The sequence below is a fragment of the Lutjanus erythropterus genome, chromosome 17 (genome assembly GCF_056507025.1).
Source record: "Lutjanus erythropterus isolate fLutEry1 chromosome 17, fLutEry1.hap2, whole genome shotgun sequence".
Classification (NCBI taxonomy): domain Eukaryota; kingdom Metazoa; phylum Chordata; class Actinopteri; order Lutjaniformes; family Lutjanidae; genus Lutjanus; species Lutjanus erythropterus.
The window spans coordinates 14,018,612-14,035,510 of NC_139333.1; the positions used below are offsets into that span (position 1 = coordinate 14,018,612).

General features: G+C 39.1%; 2 protein-coding genes across 51 annotated transcripts in view; one reads left to right on the forward strand and one right to left on the reverse strand.

Moving 5' to 3' along the window:
- Positions 1–4,264: 4,264 nt before the first annotated feature.
- Positions 4,265–16,603, forward strand: LOC146311910 (testicular acid phosphatase homolog). The gene is made up of 11 exons (XM_084741534.1): positions 4,265–4,336; positions 7,302–7,397; positions 8,684–8,770; positions 11,438–11,593; positions 11,867–11,965; positions 13,204–13,299; positions 13,768–13,900; positions 14,198–14,280; positions 14,402–14,508; positions 14,755–14,936; positions 16,176–16,603. The coding sequence occupies exons 1-11, from the start codon at positions 4,265–4,267 to the stop codon at positions 16,283–16,285; spliced, it is 1,221 nt and encodes a 406-aa protein (XP_084597660.1). The 3' UTR covers positions 16,286–16,603.
- The window catches only part of LOC146311911 (myosin-binding protein C, fast-type-like), a 32,853-nt gene continuing 32,456 nt past the window's right edge, over positions 16,503–16,899 (reverse strand). For all 50 annotated transcript variants that reach the window (XM_084740543.1, XM_084740540.1, XM_084740547.1 and 47 more), the window contains one exon: positions 16,503–16,645. In XM_084740543.1, coding sequence (XP_084596669.1) covers positions 16,620–16,645 — 26 coding nt within the window. In that variant the 3' untranslated portion in view covers positions 16,503–16,619. The remainder of the gene's footprint in view (positions 16,646–16,899) is intronic.

Genomic DNA, 16,899 nt, shown 5'->3' on the forward strand with positions numbered 1-16,899 from the left:
CCTTAAAAGCTCCCCTCCCATTGATATTCCGTCTCTGTGATGATGAAGAAGACACCTCTGACTGGGGGCGTGGGTGCCAGTGTGGGTGGGTGGGGGTGGGTTCGACTGAGATGGCACGGTGGTGTCGCACAGCCATGGCGTAGCTTCACGCTGGGGCCCTACGCACGCCATTTGTTTGACGATCCATGTGTTCTGGATGTCTCCATTTGTAGTGAGGCTGCAGTTTCCATGACAACGCCCGGACTAAAATAGCACCCCGCTTTCCTCCCTCTCTCCCCTCTCTCTCTGTATCCTCCGCTCACAATACACTCATAACTGTTCATTCCTGATCTTGGGCCTCGTTCTATCAGCCTGAGATGTCCCATACTGCTCATCTCCATTCATCATATGGATTGAAACACATGACCCCCCCCCCCCCCCCATACCCCTCCTCCACTCTTTCCTCCATCACCATCATCATCACTTTCACACACACACACACACATACACGCGCGCACACGCACTCACGTACACGCACATCACTTCTCCTCCCACCTCTTATCTCCCATTTTCAGTCTCTCGGTCGCCCTGCAACAGATTCTGTCAACATGCATCAACCTCTGCGTTGCCATGACAACGGTCTTGAAAATCACTGCAATTATTTCAACAAAGACAAAAACACTACAGCCACTTGGGAGAGAGAGGAGAGAGAGAGGGAAAAGGATGGCATGTGTGTGTGTGTGTGTGTGTCTGTGGTGTGTGTGTGTGTGTGTGTGTGTGTGTCTGTGTGGTGTGTGTGTGTGTGTGTGTGTTGAGTGACTGTAGAAGAGGCAGAGATGCAGTCGAGAGTTGTGAGTCTGTGCATGCGTGTTTAGTGACCCTTCACTGAACTGGTGTGTATCAACAGTAGAGTTTTCTGCAGCACATGTGCATATGTTGGGGTGTGTGTGGGTGTGTGTACAGTATCTGTGCGTGTGCGTGTCTGTGTGTGTGTGTGTGTGTCTTGGGCTCATGTGGTGAAACTCCTTTCTTTTCCTTCACTCAGACCCTTGAGTGTGCATATATTTTTGTGTAGATCAGTGCAGGTGGATTCACTGACCCATTTGTACAGGTGTGTGGTTGTTCAAAGCCAAAGTGTACCAGCTACAGTACCACATATATGTGTGTGTGTGTGTGTGCATGCACGTGTGTGTGTGTGTGAGAGAGACAGTGAGAGGATTACTGTACAGTGCTGTGAGATAGAGAGAGAGAATACAACAGATGGACAGAGAGAGATCTACACAGTGGTGAAGAGTAACTAAACATATTTACTGAAGTACTGAGGTCTACTTTATATTTTAATACTTTATTACACTACATTTATGGTGTGGTCAATTTGAACTTGGAAATCCTGAGTTCCCACTTCAAAATTTCATGTGGAAGGTCCCCTGAAGTCGTATTTCCTGCTCAGAAAGTTGGGAGGAGCTCCAAACCAACCCCCAACCTCAAAATCCAAGATGGCTGCACTGCACATAAAAAGTAGTGAGTCTTTTGTGTGTCATTGAGTGAATTGTACACATTGCACTGTCCATATTATGTGGTGTTTGTATGCAGAAAATATTGCTTAATATGTTGTTTTTCCAGTGTTTTACTGGAATGCGAATGTCATTCTCAGCTCCAACTTCTGACCTCTGAGGGAAAAATAATGCACCAATAATAGTGAACACCATGTAGAGGTTGTTTTTTTTTTTTAATTAGTTCCAGCTAACACTGAAAATGCATGAGTATATTTCAAATGTAGAAAGTTTGCATCATAAATATTCTGGAGTCCAATTTGCATTTAATAATACTGTATAGTAGTGTACTTCTTCTTAAAGCATAAGGCTGGTGATGCTATAGAGTTTTGTTATTGTAAACAAGTCCCATGAAGAGACCGAAACTGTGGTTCTCAGCCCCATGTCCGTTAGTTCCTAATGAAGATGTAACTCTTTAGAAACTGGTCACAAATATATAGTTTTATTTTTTTTTAAAAACTCAATTGGACTTGGGCGGTGCTGGTTTTGGCTCGTCCGTTCCCCAGCAAATAACGGTGGCCCGCCTTTTCACAGTCTTCCTCATACTACAACTCAACAGATCACCAAATTATATAAAAAAAAAACATTTTAAGCAAGAAAAAAAGGCAATCTGGCAAAAGAATCTTGGTCTGTATTTGATCAACACTGCCTAATTATACAGATTTTTATTTTTCAGACCCAGAAGCTCTGCTCACTTATTCTACTATCTGTACTCTTTACGTATTTTATTAGTATTTTTCTTTCTTCTGTCTTGTGCTGTTTGAGGTTTGTGTTGTTGGGTTTTCTATACATTTATCTGTGGTTTTGTGTCGTTAAAAAAGGCTCAATAATTCCCTAAAACGTCTGGCCTCTTAAGTTTCTACCAAACACTTCTCAAACAGGAGAAAATTGTGGGTTGTTGGGGACTATTGTACACAAGTGAGTATTTACAGCAGCAACAGACATGCGTGTGGGATTTATTCAAAATAAACTACAGTGTCCATGATTATTGTAATATGGTGGTTTAATTATGTGTTTGTGATGTCAATGATGGATATTTATGGCACAGAGGACTAAGCCATATCAGACAAAACATGGGATTTGTTGACAGTAAGAAAATTATAGCATAACACCAGACATATCCATGTTTTTACACGGTGGTATTGTCGCTTTAACTTTATTCAGTAAAACTGAATACTTCCACTGCTTGTTCCCCATATAAGCTGCCAATTCTTTCCAACCCGAATTCTGTTTGTGTGTGTGTGTGCCTGCAGGTGTGGGACCATATTGTGTGCTCGTCTTTTTCAGATCAACACCAATTAAGTCTTAACATAATGATTAGAACATTTATGTTACACTGACGAGCCACCACTGTGAATGCTGCACTGTGTTTGTACAATAGATCCTATCTCGCACTTATCAAATATGATGTCAATGCTGTATAGCTCTAAATCTTCACACCCACTAATCCCATTGTATCCCATAAAGCTGCTTTGATACTAACAGATACTTACATGTGTGTCGAGTCAGGGAAAACACTCCAGGCCCTGTAATTTTGGGGCCAAACCCACGGCGGATGACATAGCAAGTTATAATGAATGTTTGTGGCCCTGGGCCAGTGTGTAAGTGTGTATGTGTGTGTTTGTGCACGTAGGAGTACAATTTGAGAAGCCAGGTGGCTGCATCTTAACTTAGCCCATTTCTTTGTCGTATTGTTGCTCTAAAGCCAGACAGTCTTCAGGAAGATCCTGCACTGTAAAAATGAACTATTTGTTTTGATTTAAAAGGGTTAGTGTCCGGGCTGCCTTAAAATCTTAAGTAGATCAAAAGACAAGTTGAGGTTAATGATTCAAAATATTTTTTTTCTAATTGAGAAAACATGTTCGATAAGCTTAAGATATTAAGTTGAACCAAAAACTCTTCTGTCACACTGCACTGTAAAAACATCATGCAGGAATTTTGTGGAATCAACTAATCTCTTCTAATTAACTTAACCCAAATATACACATTGCATTTATCCAGAACTTATAAACATGAGTTCCTCTAACTTGAAGTCTTTTGACTTAAAATTGATGAGTTGAATGAATGTATAATGTACAGAGTTCAACTACATTATTTTACCTCAACATGTCTGTTTTAATTCAGTCGACTTAAAATTTTAAGGCAGACCACAAGCTTAAAAGTTAAAACAAAGTGTATTTTTTTATAGTCCATGATGAACATTACAAACGATCTGATTTCATTTTAATTTTTTGCAGTTTTTAATTATCGTGAAAGCAAACAACCTGACTTATCTTACAGTATTACACAAACACACGGCATGTTTTTAAGTTCTAAAATGTTTTGAAAATAAATATTAGAAATTTTAAGTTTAATAAACATGAATAAACAAAACTTGTATTAGTTGATTCCACTCAATTCTTGTATATTTTTTTTTTTACAGTGTATTTGACAGTGGCTTTAAAGTGGAGTTATCCACACTGAGGGGCCACACATGTATTCTTGAGTTCAAAGTCGACTCAAATATGTCTGACAGGAGTGGGAGAGGAGGGGGGGTCTTGTCACCGCACAGCAGGGGATTGGCAGAGACAGTGATTTGAACTCCAGTCGGCGATGAAGTAGATTGGGACCAGAAATCCCTGGGGAGAGAGAGAGAGAGAGACACGAGGTCAGGTAGGAGGGCTATAAAAGCAGTCGCTCTCTTTACTGGAACATGCTCTTAATGTCAATCTGGGTATGGCTGAAGATTTGGGATGCAGAGCAGCCTGCCTCTGTCTGTAACTTGTTTGACTGAAGCTGCAGAATGTGTGAACAAATATGCTGAGGTAAGTGCATGTGTTCCTGCTAAGTGTTTCCTGACAGGGCATTTTGTTGTACATGTACTCCACTGTATGTGACACTGCTTCCATGTATTCTTAATGAATGTTTAAATCAAGTTGACTGGACTACAGGGTTATAGTATTTTAAAAAAACATGACCAAACATAAATATTTAATGTCATATGACTGATCTAAGAGACACATTTTACATGACCTTTGCTTGACTGTATCCTGCTTCTAATGGTGTTTGATAATTCAAATTTGAACACATTTTTCCCTTATGTACACAGGCGAGCTCTGTGAAGGAAGCAGAGATCGACAAGCCAGAAAGATGTGGAAGTTGCAGAAAAGTTTTGGCTGTTTATTCCTTCTCTGTTGCATCGGTCTGACTGAGTGCCGGGTGCTCAAGTTTGTTGTAGCTGTAAGTCTACCTTTTTGTTACCTTCCTGTGTAGCTCTTTTTGTTTGCTCTTTTCACATCAAGTACAATTAAAATGAATGCCGAATCTTTGCCTAATAAGTAAGTGTCTGTTTATGAGTCGTAAGAAATCATTAATAATCTTTTAGAGGGAGTAGATATCAGTTAAATTGAGTAATATGTTAATGGAGGCTGGCAGACAGAAGTCAGGCCGTCACTGAACTCAAACTCCAGCGTGTGTACTTTCAGAGCAGTGGGTTTTCATTTTCGCTTTACATTGACGGACAACTGATAGTTACCAACAACTGATCAACTTAGTCGAGGACTTGCTGTCACTAGTTGTTGTCAAATTATGATGTTGCGTTCGTCTTGCACTCCTGCAGCCTGCCTGAGCTTCCCTGAGTCTGGAGAGGAGGGTGGAGGGAAACGACGTGCTCCAAACATAAATCATATATTAAATTGGATTTCAACGTCTTTAATATAACATTTATGGATCCAACTCACTATCTGGACTGCTGTAATCATTTTTGGACACACAGTTGCTTTAAGAAATTCAGAGCATTTATTACAATATAAATACACTTTGTGAAGGCAATGGACTCACAGTCATGCACACGTCTCATTTACACACATAGTTTCAGTTTTTAGTTAGTGTAACCATAATTACTGCACACATTTTTTTTCTTAAGTTAAGTTTTCTTATTAAGCTGTACAGTGTACTGTCTACAGTATATTTTAGTAGAAATATTTCCACAGCATTATTATGCACTTGCAGAATTAGGTTATTGGTAAATACATTATTATCTCGTTGTCCTTCACAGCACTTTAGATTTAATCTCATTTATATATTTTCATGTGCAATATTTATAGCCTCATCATGTCCCCTTGACTTTATGTTAATTAGTTCCTACCTGACATTGTCTTGTGAGGACAGGTGAGAGTGTAAGAGTAGAGTGACGTGTGCAAACAGTAGAGGGAGAAATATGCTGTGAGCCGTGACGCTGGTTGGTACTGTCCTCCCGTTGCGGTGTTGATTAAAAGAAGAATAAAAGTAGCTCATTATTCACTGCCCGGAAAAACTGGAAAACGGTACAAAACCAAGAAAAGAGGGTTAAAATAGTGTTAGTTAATCACCTTGCTTGTGCACAAGATGAATAACGATGGCATTCAAACATTGCGTTGAGATTTCGTGTTACGCTGTCCTCCGAAGGTGTAATCACATACAAGATATTTGTAAAACGTCACCGTCCCGATTTATTTGTTGAACGCTAGAGTTTTAACATCATCTGGAAGCCACTTTAGATCACATAAGAGTGACATTACTGTACATTGCTGCTGATTACACTGCACTTTTCTGCTCAGTGAGCATTATTATGTTTACACATTTGTGTCACAGAGGATTACTTTGAGCCTAAACTCCAACAGTGTCAAGCATATCTCTCCCAGACACTACTGCTTTGTTCATAAACCTCTTTGCATATCTTCTCTTTTACACCGTACTTCAGCGATAGAATAAAAGACTATTGAGGGATTTAAGTGAAAATCATAAATGTTTTCCCTGTGATATGAACATTTTTTTTTTTTTCGGTGCCTTAACTGCCCCATATATTACAATAGTGTGTTTGCCACAGCCACAGATGACCTACAATATATAATAATATGTTTGTTGTATATACTACATACTGTAGCTTGACAGTAACCATTTTTCGCCAAGTAAGGGTTAGATTTATTACTCGCTACTTAGCAATTCAACTGCATTAACTGTCATCAGTGTTTGTTATATGTATTTTTATTTTATTTTATTTTGAGTGCATATGCATGAGACTTTGATAATCGCTTTGAGTAATTTTTTTTTTAAATGTCCAAATTCTCTGATTTCAGCTTTTCAAATGTAAGTGTGACAGTATGTCTTCTATGGCAGGAAACTGAATGTTTTTGGGTTGTGGACAAAAACACATTTCTGGATGTCATCTTGGGCTTTGGGAAACACTGATCAACATTTTCACATTATTATGGACCAACCAACTGACTGAGAAAATTATCAACAGATGAATCGATAATGAAAATAGTCGTTAGTTGCAGCCCTAGTTTAGATGTATTGTGATTCAACTTTTTATTCTATTCTAGTTGATTTAATGTTGGTTTGGTTCATTTTAGCTCGTGTTCAACCGAGGAAAACAAACAGTGAGTACACTAAAAGCAAATAATGAGTAAGGGCAAACATGTTGACTTCACTTTGTGGTTTGCTTCTTGAGGTTTAACAGGAGTGAATCATATGTGTCCATAATCCAGTTTAATAAACCTGTGTGTCATGTCACGGCTCAGAAAGTGAGTTCTCGGGTTAATAATACGAATGCAGCAGCTACACTGTTTGTGTCATTAAAATGACTCCTCTGTGTCTCAAATCCAGACTGAACTGTCCAAGATCACACGTTTCTATTTCTGACTTCTGTCTCAGGGTGGATTTTTTTTTTCCCTTAAGTGCAGAGTGTAATGGCTGGCACAGCAGCATGGTGTCTGAATCTATGTGACATAATGTGTTATGACTTTTAAGGTGTTCCGACATGGTGATCGATCTCCAATCGAGTCGTATCCCAGAGATCCTCATGGGGAAGAAGTGTGGGCTCAGGGCTTCGGACAGCTGACTGAGGTACTGGCTGTTACTGTGCATGTGTGTGTGTGTGTGTGTGTGTGTGTGTGTGTATGAGTGTGTATGAGTGTGTGTCACCACTATTATTTTGTCAAGCAGGATTTGGCCAACAGGGTCGTATGGGTCTGGAGTACAGTGGCCCTGAGGTGCAAAACACAACATCATTGGACAAAACAGAATAACAAAATAATAACAAACAAAAACACAACAACAAAACAAGGACATGTTTTGTTTTTGTGTTTTGTGAAACTGTTAACAATAATAATTCTGTTGTGTCCAGTTAGACTTTCAGAATAAAGCTTGGTGAAACTTTTTCACCATGGAAACAACAACTTGCAGTTTGGTCAGGTTTCGGAAAAAGATGAAGATTTGGGTAACATGTTATGTCACGCAAATTAAGCTACATGACTTAAATGTTAAATATTTAAATTCTGCCACTAGGCGTCTTCTCTGATGAAGTCGTGTGGGATCATGGGAGTATCTTCACTTTTAAACTACCACCACAGCGTCTGACATGACTCAGGCAGAAATTTTGTTTTATTTCCATCACATTTAAAAAAACTCAATTGCATAATCTCAAGCCATACAACTATCAAATCATTAACAAAAATCAAATCAAGATAAAAATGTCACCTTCCCCAGCTTTCTTGCTCATTCTCCGACATATCAGACATATCCCGTGTTTTCCCGTGCTAGCCGGCAGCACACCATTACCTTGAACAAACTACATAGGGCTACTGATCAAGCAGACTTTTTAGTCCAATGTTGTTGTGTTTTGCACCTCAGGGCAACTGTACTGGAGCTCATCCAAGCATGAACTGGGGTGACACACTTACTTGTTTATGATCTAAAAAATGTAATTAACAAAAATAATAAAAATAAAACTTGACATTGACTTGCAAAAGGATGCACAGAGAGTATGAAGCTATAAGTCTAAGCACCATCTGTCTCTATACAGGATAGATGTAATGGCTTGAAAATCACAGTGTATTTCATGACCTGTGTAACATAAAATCACATTTTAATGAACTTAAGTCTTGATATGGAAGAAAAGCTTGTTGCAGACTTTTAATTAAATTCCTTCCCACTGTGACATTGTTCTGCTCTCAGGCAATTAGCCAGTTTACAGTGAATAAACTTATTATTTCTGGCTCGAGGAGGCCCTGTAGACGGGGTGAAATTTGTTATTTTATGTAAATGTGTTGAATTTGACCTTAAATCTGCCAAATCTCCAGCAAAAGGTCAGATTCGACAAAACTGAACAGCGCTGGCAATTTTCCTTTCAGCTGGGCATGAAACAACAGTTTGAGCTGGGCAGGTTCCTAAGGAGGCGTTATGGAAACTTTCTCAGCGAGGACTACAACAACAGAGAGGTTGGTGTATTTATGTATGCATGTTAAGTATGTGCATGCAGAGGTGGCAAAAATACACACATTGTTTACTCAAGAGGCACAGATACTTGTTTTAAATAAAAGAAGGTAAGAGTAGAAGTACTTATTCAACTTCTTTACTCAAGTAGAAGTGAAAAAAAGTACAGGATCTGAAATGTATAAGTAAATAGTGGCTCTCTGAAGGACATTTCTAACAGATGTTTCTGTGCAAATTTAGCTGAACATCAGCTTTTCTCCACGGTTGTGTCTCCTGCTCTATCTGTTTTGTCTTGTTACATGTTTTTCATTTTACGTCTTTCGCGCCATTTTCACCTTAATACAACTTATGTTATTTTTGTCCAGTTATGTTTTTTCTTTGTTTTTGTCTCGTTACATCTTAAGTCTAGTTAAGTCATTTACAGTTTTTCATCTTATGTCTTTTACGTCATTTTTGTCTTGTTACATTCTTCCCTTTTTTTTTTGTCCTATGTCTTCTACCTCATTTTTAATCTTGTGACATCTTTTACATCATTTTCTTCTTACTACATTTTGTTATGGCTTGTTATGTATTTTACGTCATTTTCCTTTTATCTTGCTATGTCATTTTGGTCTTGTTACGTCGTTGTGGTCGTGTTATTTCTGTTGTTATGCACGGATGGATACACCAGTGAAAGGTCTTTTCTATGTGTTACTGTCCCATCTATTTAAGTTTAAATCAGTCTTGATGTTTCAAAGGCAACGTCCAATGATACAAAATAAAAATAATCAATAATTCCCCTTAAATGCATTAAAACTAAAGCAACAACGATTTGAAAATATAAGGAGTAGAAAGTACAGCTATTTGCATTAAAAAGTAGGGAGTATAAGTAAAAACAATAATACTCAAGTGAAATATGAATACCTTAAGACTCTGCTTAAGTACAGTAACAAAGTATTTGTACTTAGTTACTTCCCACCTCTGTGGGTGTGAATTATCTGTTTACTATCTGATGTCCCCGTGAGCTTGTGCGTGCTTCAGTGCCACCTAATGCTAATAATGCGATGCATTTCTTCGCTCCAACATGTGAAATCAAGCTCATGTGTGGCCAGCCACCATCTGTAATGGCCGTAACAACATACACTAAGTTAATGAGCATGACTCATATTGGTGATATCACTGCCATGGCCTTGTAATATGCTGGAACATGTGGGGTAATCTCGCCCATGGGCTCCATGTACAGTACAGTTGGCAGCGTGCATGTATGTTCAGGCTGCCCCTGGGCTGCATGCTCAGCATACTGTCATAATGAAGAAAAGATTTCCTTTTCTTGCCTCTGTTTTCTTCACTGTCTTCCTTTTTTTCTCCTCTCTGTCTCTTTATCTTTCAGTCCTCTTCTCCCTCCCTTAAATAACACGCAATTACCTCAAAAATAACAACTCTTCTCAGTACCTGTCATTGGTGATTTGTCGCCCAAGTCTCAGTCAACTTGCACCGTACCTTTCCCTGCGCTGCCATGTCTGTTTTAATTTGACAAAAGGAGGAGGGGGGAAAAAAGAAGCGTTCTCGGCATCACAGGAACATCCAACCTTATCAGCGTGATTTACTGTGTGCAAAAACCTGACACGGGGTGACAGAGAGATATAGACGAGCGAAGGCTGATGTCAGAAGAGATCACAGTAAGAGGGATCTTTTTCCCCTCCTCCCCCTCTCGTCCATTTGGATCTCTTCTGACTCCCCTCCTCTTCATGTTAAGGGAATACCTCAGTTGACTTGGGATAAATACATCTCACTCATGATACACTGCTACTTTGCTGAGCTGCATTTATTTTGAATCTGTATTAAACAAAAATAGAAACAGAAGTATATGCAGTAGTTCCACTTTGCAAATGCAATTCTTTTGAGTTTCCAAGTGCATTTCCACTTTCTCTAAAAAGCAAAGGGGTGGGGGGGTAATATGTATGATAAGTGATCATAATAACAATAATGGTTTTGTTAAGTTCTCCCCTATCTCTCTATGCTCAGTGGTCTGAACTGTGTAAGTCACTTTTGTCTGGTGAAAACAAGTGCTGTAGTGCTGGGCCAGTCACTATGTGTAGCGTATGTCTCTGGCAAACACTTCATCACAGGTTAATTAATGAAGTTACCGAGTAAATGACATGTGCTGATCATGCCTTTACATCAAAGTGAATCAGAAAAGAGTCTTGGTCATGTCTAAGTGTATGTGTAACTATGACAATTTGCTGTTTTGCTTTGTCAGTTACGATCCTAAATGAAGAGTCTTTGTACTTTGGACTGTTGGTTGGACAGAAGAAGTTATTTGAAGACATCACTTTGGACTCTGGGAAATTGTAATGAGTGTTATTTTGTAGGCTAAATGATTAAAATGATCATGAAAATAATCAGCAGATTATAAGATAATGAAAATAATTGTTAGCTGCAGCCCTAACCAGCACACTGTAAGAATAGACGATTTGTTTTAACTTAAAAAAAAGTTTGTGTCCGGACTGCCTTAAATTTGGCTAAATTTGAAAAGACAAGTTGTGACAATTTTAAAATGATTCAAAACAAATAAAACTTAACGTTAAGGTAATGAGAATTTTTTTTTTGATTCCTCTAAATTCCTGTGTGATTTATTTATTTATTATTTTTTACAGTGCATTTGCTGCATTTTAACACCATGTTCCCAACAGATATATGTGCGGAGCACTGACTATGACCGCACTCTGATGAGTGCCCAGGCCTGCCTTGCTGGGATGTTCCCCCCAACCAGACGCCCGCCTCCCATCATGCCCCAGTTACTGTGGCGGCCTATTCCCGTGCACACCATCCCCAGGGCCCAGGACAAGGTGGGCTGCAGAGCCACATAAATATTTTCTCTCGCACAGCAGTAGCCATACACAGCTGAATCGAAACTTGTACAAGTTAATTTGAGTCTGTCTCTGTAGCTCCATGTTGCCGTCTGTGTTCACCTCTGCTCTGAACCTGGCGTGCTGAAATTCCCCACTGTTTTCAAGTGTGAAATGAACATATAATTGTGCCCAGAAGACTTGCAGTACCTGCAGTAAATGCGCATTATTTCCACTGATGTTTTGCTGTTGTTTTTTTTTCGATTTCTCAAGCTGTTGAAGTCTCCAGGCAAAGACTGTCCAAGGTTCAGAGCACTGATGACGGAGACCTTTGAGAGTCAGCCCTACCAGAGGTTCCTCAGGGCTCACCAGGTAAGACATACCACAGAAGAAGACAGAAGACACTGTGTTGTCAGTCATCCTCAGCATCTGTTCAATGATGTGAACATTCTATCACACTTCAGTTTGTGTTAAACATCACTTTTCCATGAGTCATGTGCCTGTTAAGCACTAAAAACTTGTTTGTAACTCTGTTGTTTGTTTGTTTTTTTTACCATCAGAATTATATAATCAAAACTGCTGTGAATAATACTCTTCCTCACCTCTGCTGCTTCTTTTCTGCTTGTCCAGGCCTCAGTTTGTAAATTAACAAACGCTGTGAAATGCACATTTCGGTGGAGGGTGAAATATATACTTCACAGTTGCTGGTGCCAATGTTATCAGCACCTCCAGTGGACGTGTTAGTTATGCTGTAGACATCATGTCCTCTCAGTGATTTTTCTCAGGCACGGTGACTCCAGTGCCTAGAAAAAGCTGCACAGTGCAATTTCTCTCACATTCTCAGAGACGCTAATTAACGGTTGGATTGAATTAGATTAAGAATTACAATGAAAATGTTTTAATTAAACTGAGTCCCATGTGCTGCCTATTAAGGTGGTGTTTCAGTTGAGGACAGGGCCTCCTGCATTGAATTTTAACACCCTCTGCTGGATGCACAGCACCTGCAAGTTGGATGGAAGAACCAAAATGGTGCCGTGTTTCACTGTGTTCTCTGACCACAGGTTGAATTTACAACAATCACTGAGTCAATAAACAAAACTAATCAATAAAATTAACCGACTAATGTCTGCAATTCTGTATACACTGAAACTAGTGAGGAGTTGTTTTAACAGTCCATCTGCAACAACAACCAAAAAAAGTTACACAGAAAAAATAGTCAATCAACTATTATTTCTCTTTGAGTGTTTTCTTTTAATGGTACTTTAAAAAAAAAAAAAAAGCAATAGTGTCTCCACAAAATTTTAACTGTTTTCAACTTTTGAGGAGAATCCAATGTGGAAGAATAACCACACAGAAATAGTCAATCTTGTTGCTGATGGTCTTGTTTGCTTATTTAAGTCATATAGAGGCCTCAGTAAGAAATTAAGAAAGTGTCATAACCAATTAAAAATTAATTGTAGAAGAACTGTAAAGCTTGTACTTGTGATGGAGTATTTTTGGATATTTGTCTTGATACTTTTACACGAGTAAAGGATCAGAACATTTCTCCCACCAGTGGTTGAATCTAATGTCTAATGTGAATCTAATTTACTCTTTCCTTCACATTGCAGCACTTTGTGGAGAGACTTTCCAACCACACCGGCTACCCCGTCTCCAAACTGGTTGGCAAAAAAATATGGAAGGTCTATGACACTCTTACCTGTCAGGTACACTTGACAATTCACAGTAAACACATACATGCAAACACGCTGTGAAGCTTGTACGCTACCTTTTTTCTGCAGTTTACAAATCCTTCGATTACTGACAGAAACAGCAGCTGCAGAGCAGTGAGGGAAATGAGAGGGGCTCTGTTTTCTCCAACACATCTGCAGAGACGTGTGGAGGGGGCTGGAGCGCGGGGAAATCATTTTTATACATACAGTAAGACATGAATAGGACAACATATTGAAATGATAATTAAAGCATTATGAGATGGGTGGATTCTAGGCCAGGTTGAATACGCTCATTCACACTTGCAAAATGAGCATCTGTTATCTTCAGCCCGGCGCTAAAAATAGCCCGGATAACAGAAACGATGAAATACAGCCATTTAAACCCCTTTTGTTGCGATTCATGTGTTGTGTAATGTGATTATTAGCGTGATGCGGGGTAATGAATACTATTTTCTTGTGCAGAGGATCCATAACTTGACTCTCCCACGCTGGGCCACCCAAGACGTTCTGGACACCCTGAAGAGAGTGGCATCGTTCGAGGTCATGTACAGCATCCTCAGTCACAAGAGAAAAGAGAAGGCCAGGCTCTCGGGAGGTGAGGCTTCACATTAGAGGCAATTAATTTAAAGCACTGTAGTGAGAGAAATGTTATTAGAGTAAAAAAGCTCAGTGTTTCTACTGTTGTGACTGCTGGCGAAGGCTTTGTTTACGCCTCAGACAGTGTAAAGTGTCGGGTCGGGCTTTCCCAAAAGCATATTAGCACATATGAGCTAATGGGACAAAGATGATTACAGCAGTGCTAAGACAAGATACTCAATAAGGTCAAACGGATTGTGTTGGTGTCTGGGAAAATTTCATTTGCACTGTTGACACTGACGTGTTAATTTACCAGGGGTCCTGCTGAATGCCATCCTGAGGAATTTCTCCAGGGCTGTAGAGCAAGGGAGCACTCTCAAATTCATTATGTACTCAGCTGTAAGTTCAACGCCCGGGCACACACACACACACACATTTGTAATCTATTGTGCAAACCGCTTGTTTCACATCTTCTCACCTCATTGTGTATTACCGCTGCGATGTTTGTTTCTCATTCCAGCATGACTCGACACTCATCACCCTCCAGGCGGCTCTGGACGTGTACAACGGCCTTCTTCCCCCATACGCTGCCTGTCAGCTCTTTGAGTTCTACCAGGAGTATGATGGGTAATGACGTCCACCCTTCTCTTTGCATTTTTAATTGCACTATCTAGGTCAGATGGCCACAACACACCCACATTTTGAATAATTGCATTCAACCATTGAAGTACATTTTCTGTTTTCAATTTGATGGAAATCTGGCAGCCGTCCAGCACTGCAATGGCCAAATTAGCACATGATACAAACCAATTTACATAACGCTTACCCACAACTGTGTGTCATCTCATTGTGTTAATCCCAATGAATCCACAGTTCCTATTCTCTGGAGCTGTATTACCGCAATGACTCCTGGCGGGACCCCCACCCCAACCCGGTGCCGGGATGCAACGGGTTGAACCCATGCCCTTTGTCCGTGTTCAGTGAGTTGGCGCACGACGTGATGGCAGAGGACTGGGAGGCCGAATGCGGGTTTAGGACAAAATGGTCAAGTACAGGTGAAGAAGTAGATGTTTATTTATATTTTCTCATCCATGCACTGACTTCTCTTTGCTGTAACACTTTTATAAAAACCATTACTAATAAATAAAGTAAAAGTTATAATAGTAGATATTTTATTTTCAACAATCATTCAAATAATATTTAATGCTTTATAATCAATTTATTAAGCAGGTGATCCTAAGTCCCACCCCTTTTTGAGCTGTGATCCAATAACAGTTGAACAAGTTTGGTACCTTGGTCAGCCTCGTCTCTTCCTGTGTATTCACATCTTATATTTGCTAATGGTAGATAAAAGCTAGCAACGTTTGATGTAGATTAGCCAGCTAGTTAGCTAGCATTTTCCTCACATTAACTGTGAAACTTATTATAATTGCTTTTAGTCCCTGAGCAACATCTTTTGACCATCTTCATAATGTAGATTTCTTTCTGAACCTGGCACATAGCATACATATGAACAGGAACAGTAAAGGAGAGAAAGAAAGAAAAAGTAAAGGAGAAACTTGACTGAGGTACCATGGTTGCTCAGCACATATATATATATATATATATATATATATATATATATATATATATATATATATATATATATATATATATATATATTTTTTTTTTTTTTTTTTTTTTTTTTTTTTTTGCCACCCCTTGAAGACTCCATACCACCCTTCTGGCACCACATTAATGTTTGTCTAGGTCCTCCGCTGTAAATATGCAGCGTCCAGGTAGACTTTTAAAATACAGGCACAAAAACTACTTGGGAAGGTTTAGCAAAAGATCATGCTTTGGGTTAAAATAAGTATGGTGGTCACCTAACTCATTGTAACATTGACTATATAATTGCCATTCAAACCATGTTTCTATATGGTTAACTAGCTAATTAACCATATGAAAGTCATTATAAAATGACATAAATTATGGGATTACTAACTAGTAAACATAATAAATTATTTATTGTTTGTTAACAGTGAAACAACTATAAATCAATGTTAAATTAACTACCAATTTACCATATTTTAATGATGGTTATTATCAAGTGTTACCCTATTAGCTTCTATTTTAGCTCATATTCTGGCATTGTTGAGGTTTCACTGCAATATGTTTATTCCTGTATTCACGTTGGGGAGCAGAGTGGGGATTTTCAGCACAGACTGTCTGATTTAAAAATATCAACTCTTTTGGAAATCTTCCAAATGCTCCACATTCACATGTACCTAAACAGGACTGTTTGTCTCCCACAGGTGTTGTAACAGCTCTTGCAGTGACTGTGGGCCTCCTGGCAGTGGCACTGTTGTTCAGCATAGGAGCGGCAATCCACAGAAGGAGAGCACATTACTCCAGGGAGGTGTAGTGCAGCAGGCGACAGTCACGCATGTGCCAAAAATACAGAAAGGTGCTTCTCAGCTGTGGAAACAGCTCTAATAATAATGCTGTGCCATGTATTTTCATATTTTAGTGTGGAGGGTCTGTGAGCTCTTATGTGGCTTAAGGAATATACAACATGTACATGAGAAGTTATTTTAACAGGGAAATAAATTATATTCAAAACACACACACAGAGTTACTAATAGCAGGCAAGACTAAACTTTATTTGATTCATTTTTGACACAGTGTGTACTCTACATTCACTGTTCATTCACTGTTTGGTTCATAAAATCATTTCACATTCGTTGCTGTTCGGTTTCTCACTTCTTTTCGGCATCTGTGGCAACTGTGGGACAACAGGACAGATGATGAGTGTTAGGTTTTGTTGAAACAAGCTCAAATGTAATGGCAAGCAGTGTGTTGTAATATATTTAGGCAAGGATCTTTTTTCATATCTCCATCCAAACAGTTTAGTTCTGTGCAGCTGTCACAGTAAACACAATGAGCGTTTAGCTAGAGTGTGTATCACATAATCAGAATAGTTGCACTTTATTTTACAGTACACCAATAAGACATAACAAGCCATACTTTGTATTGAAT

Coding starts and splice junctions, on each gene's coding strand:
- LOC146311910 (XM_084741534.1), top strand. CDS start 4,265: ATGCAGAGCAGCCTGCCTCTGTCTGTAACTTGTTTGACTGAAGCTGCA. Junction 4,337..7,301: donor GTGTGAACAAATATGCTGAG/GTAAGTGCATGT, acceptor ATGACTTTTAAG/GTGTTCCGACATGGTGATCG. Junction 13,901..14,197: donor GAAGGCCAGGCTCTCGGGAG/GTGAGGCTTCAC, acceptor TTAATTTACCAG/GGGTCCTGCTGAATGCCATC.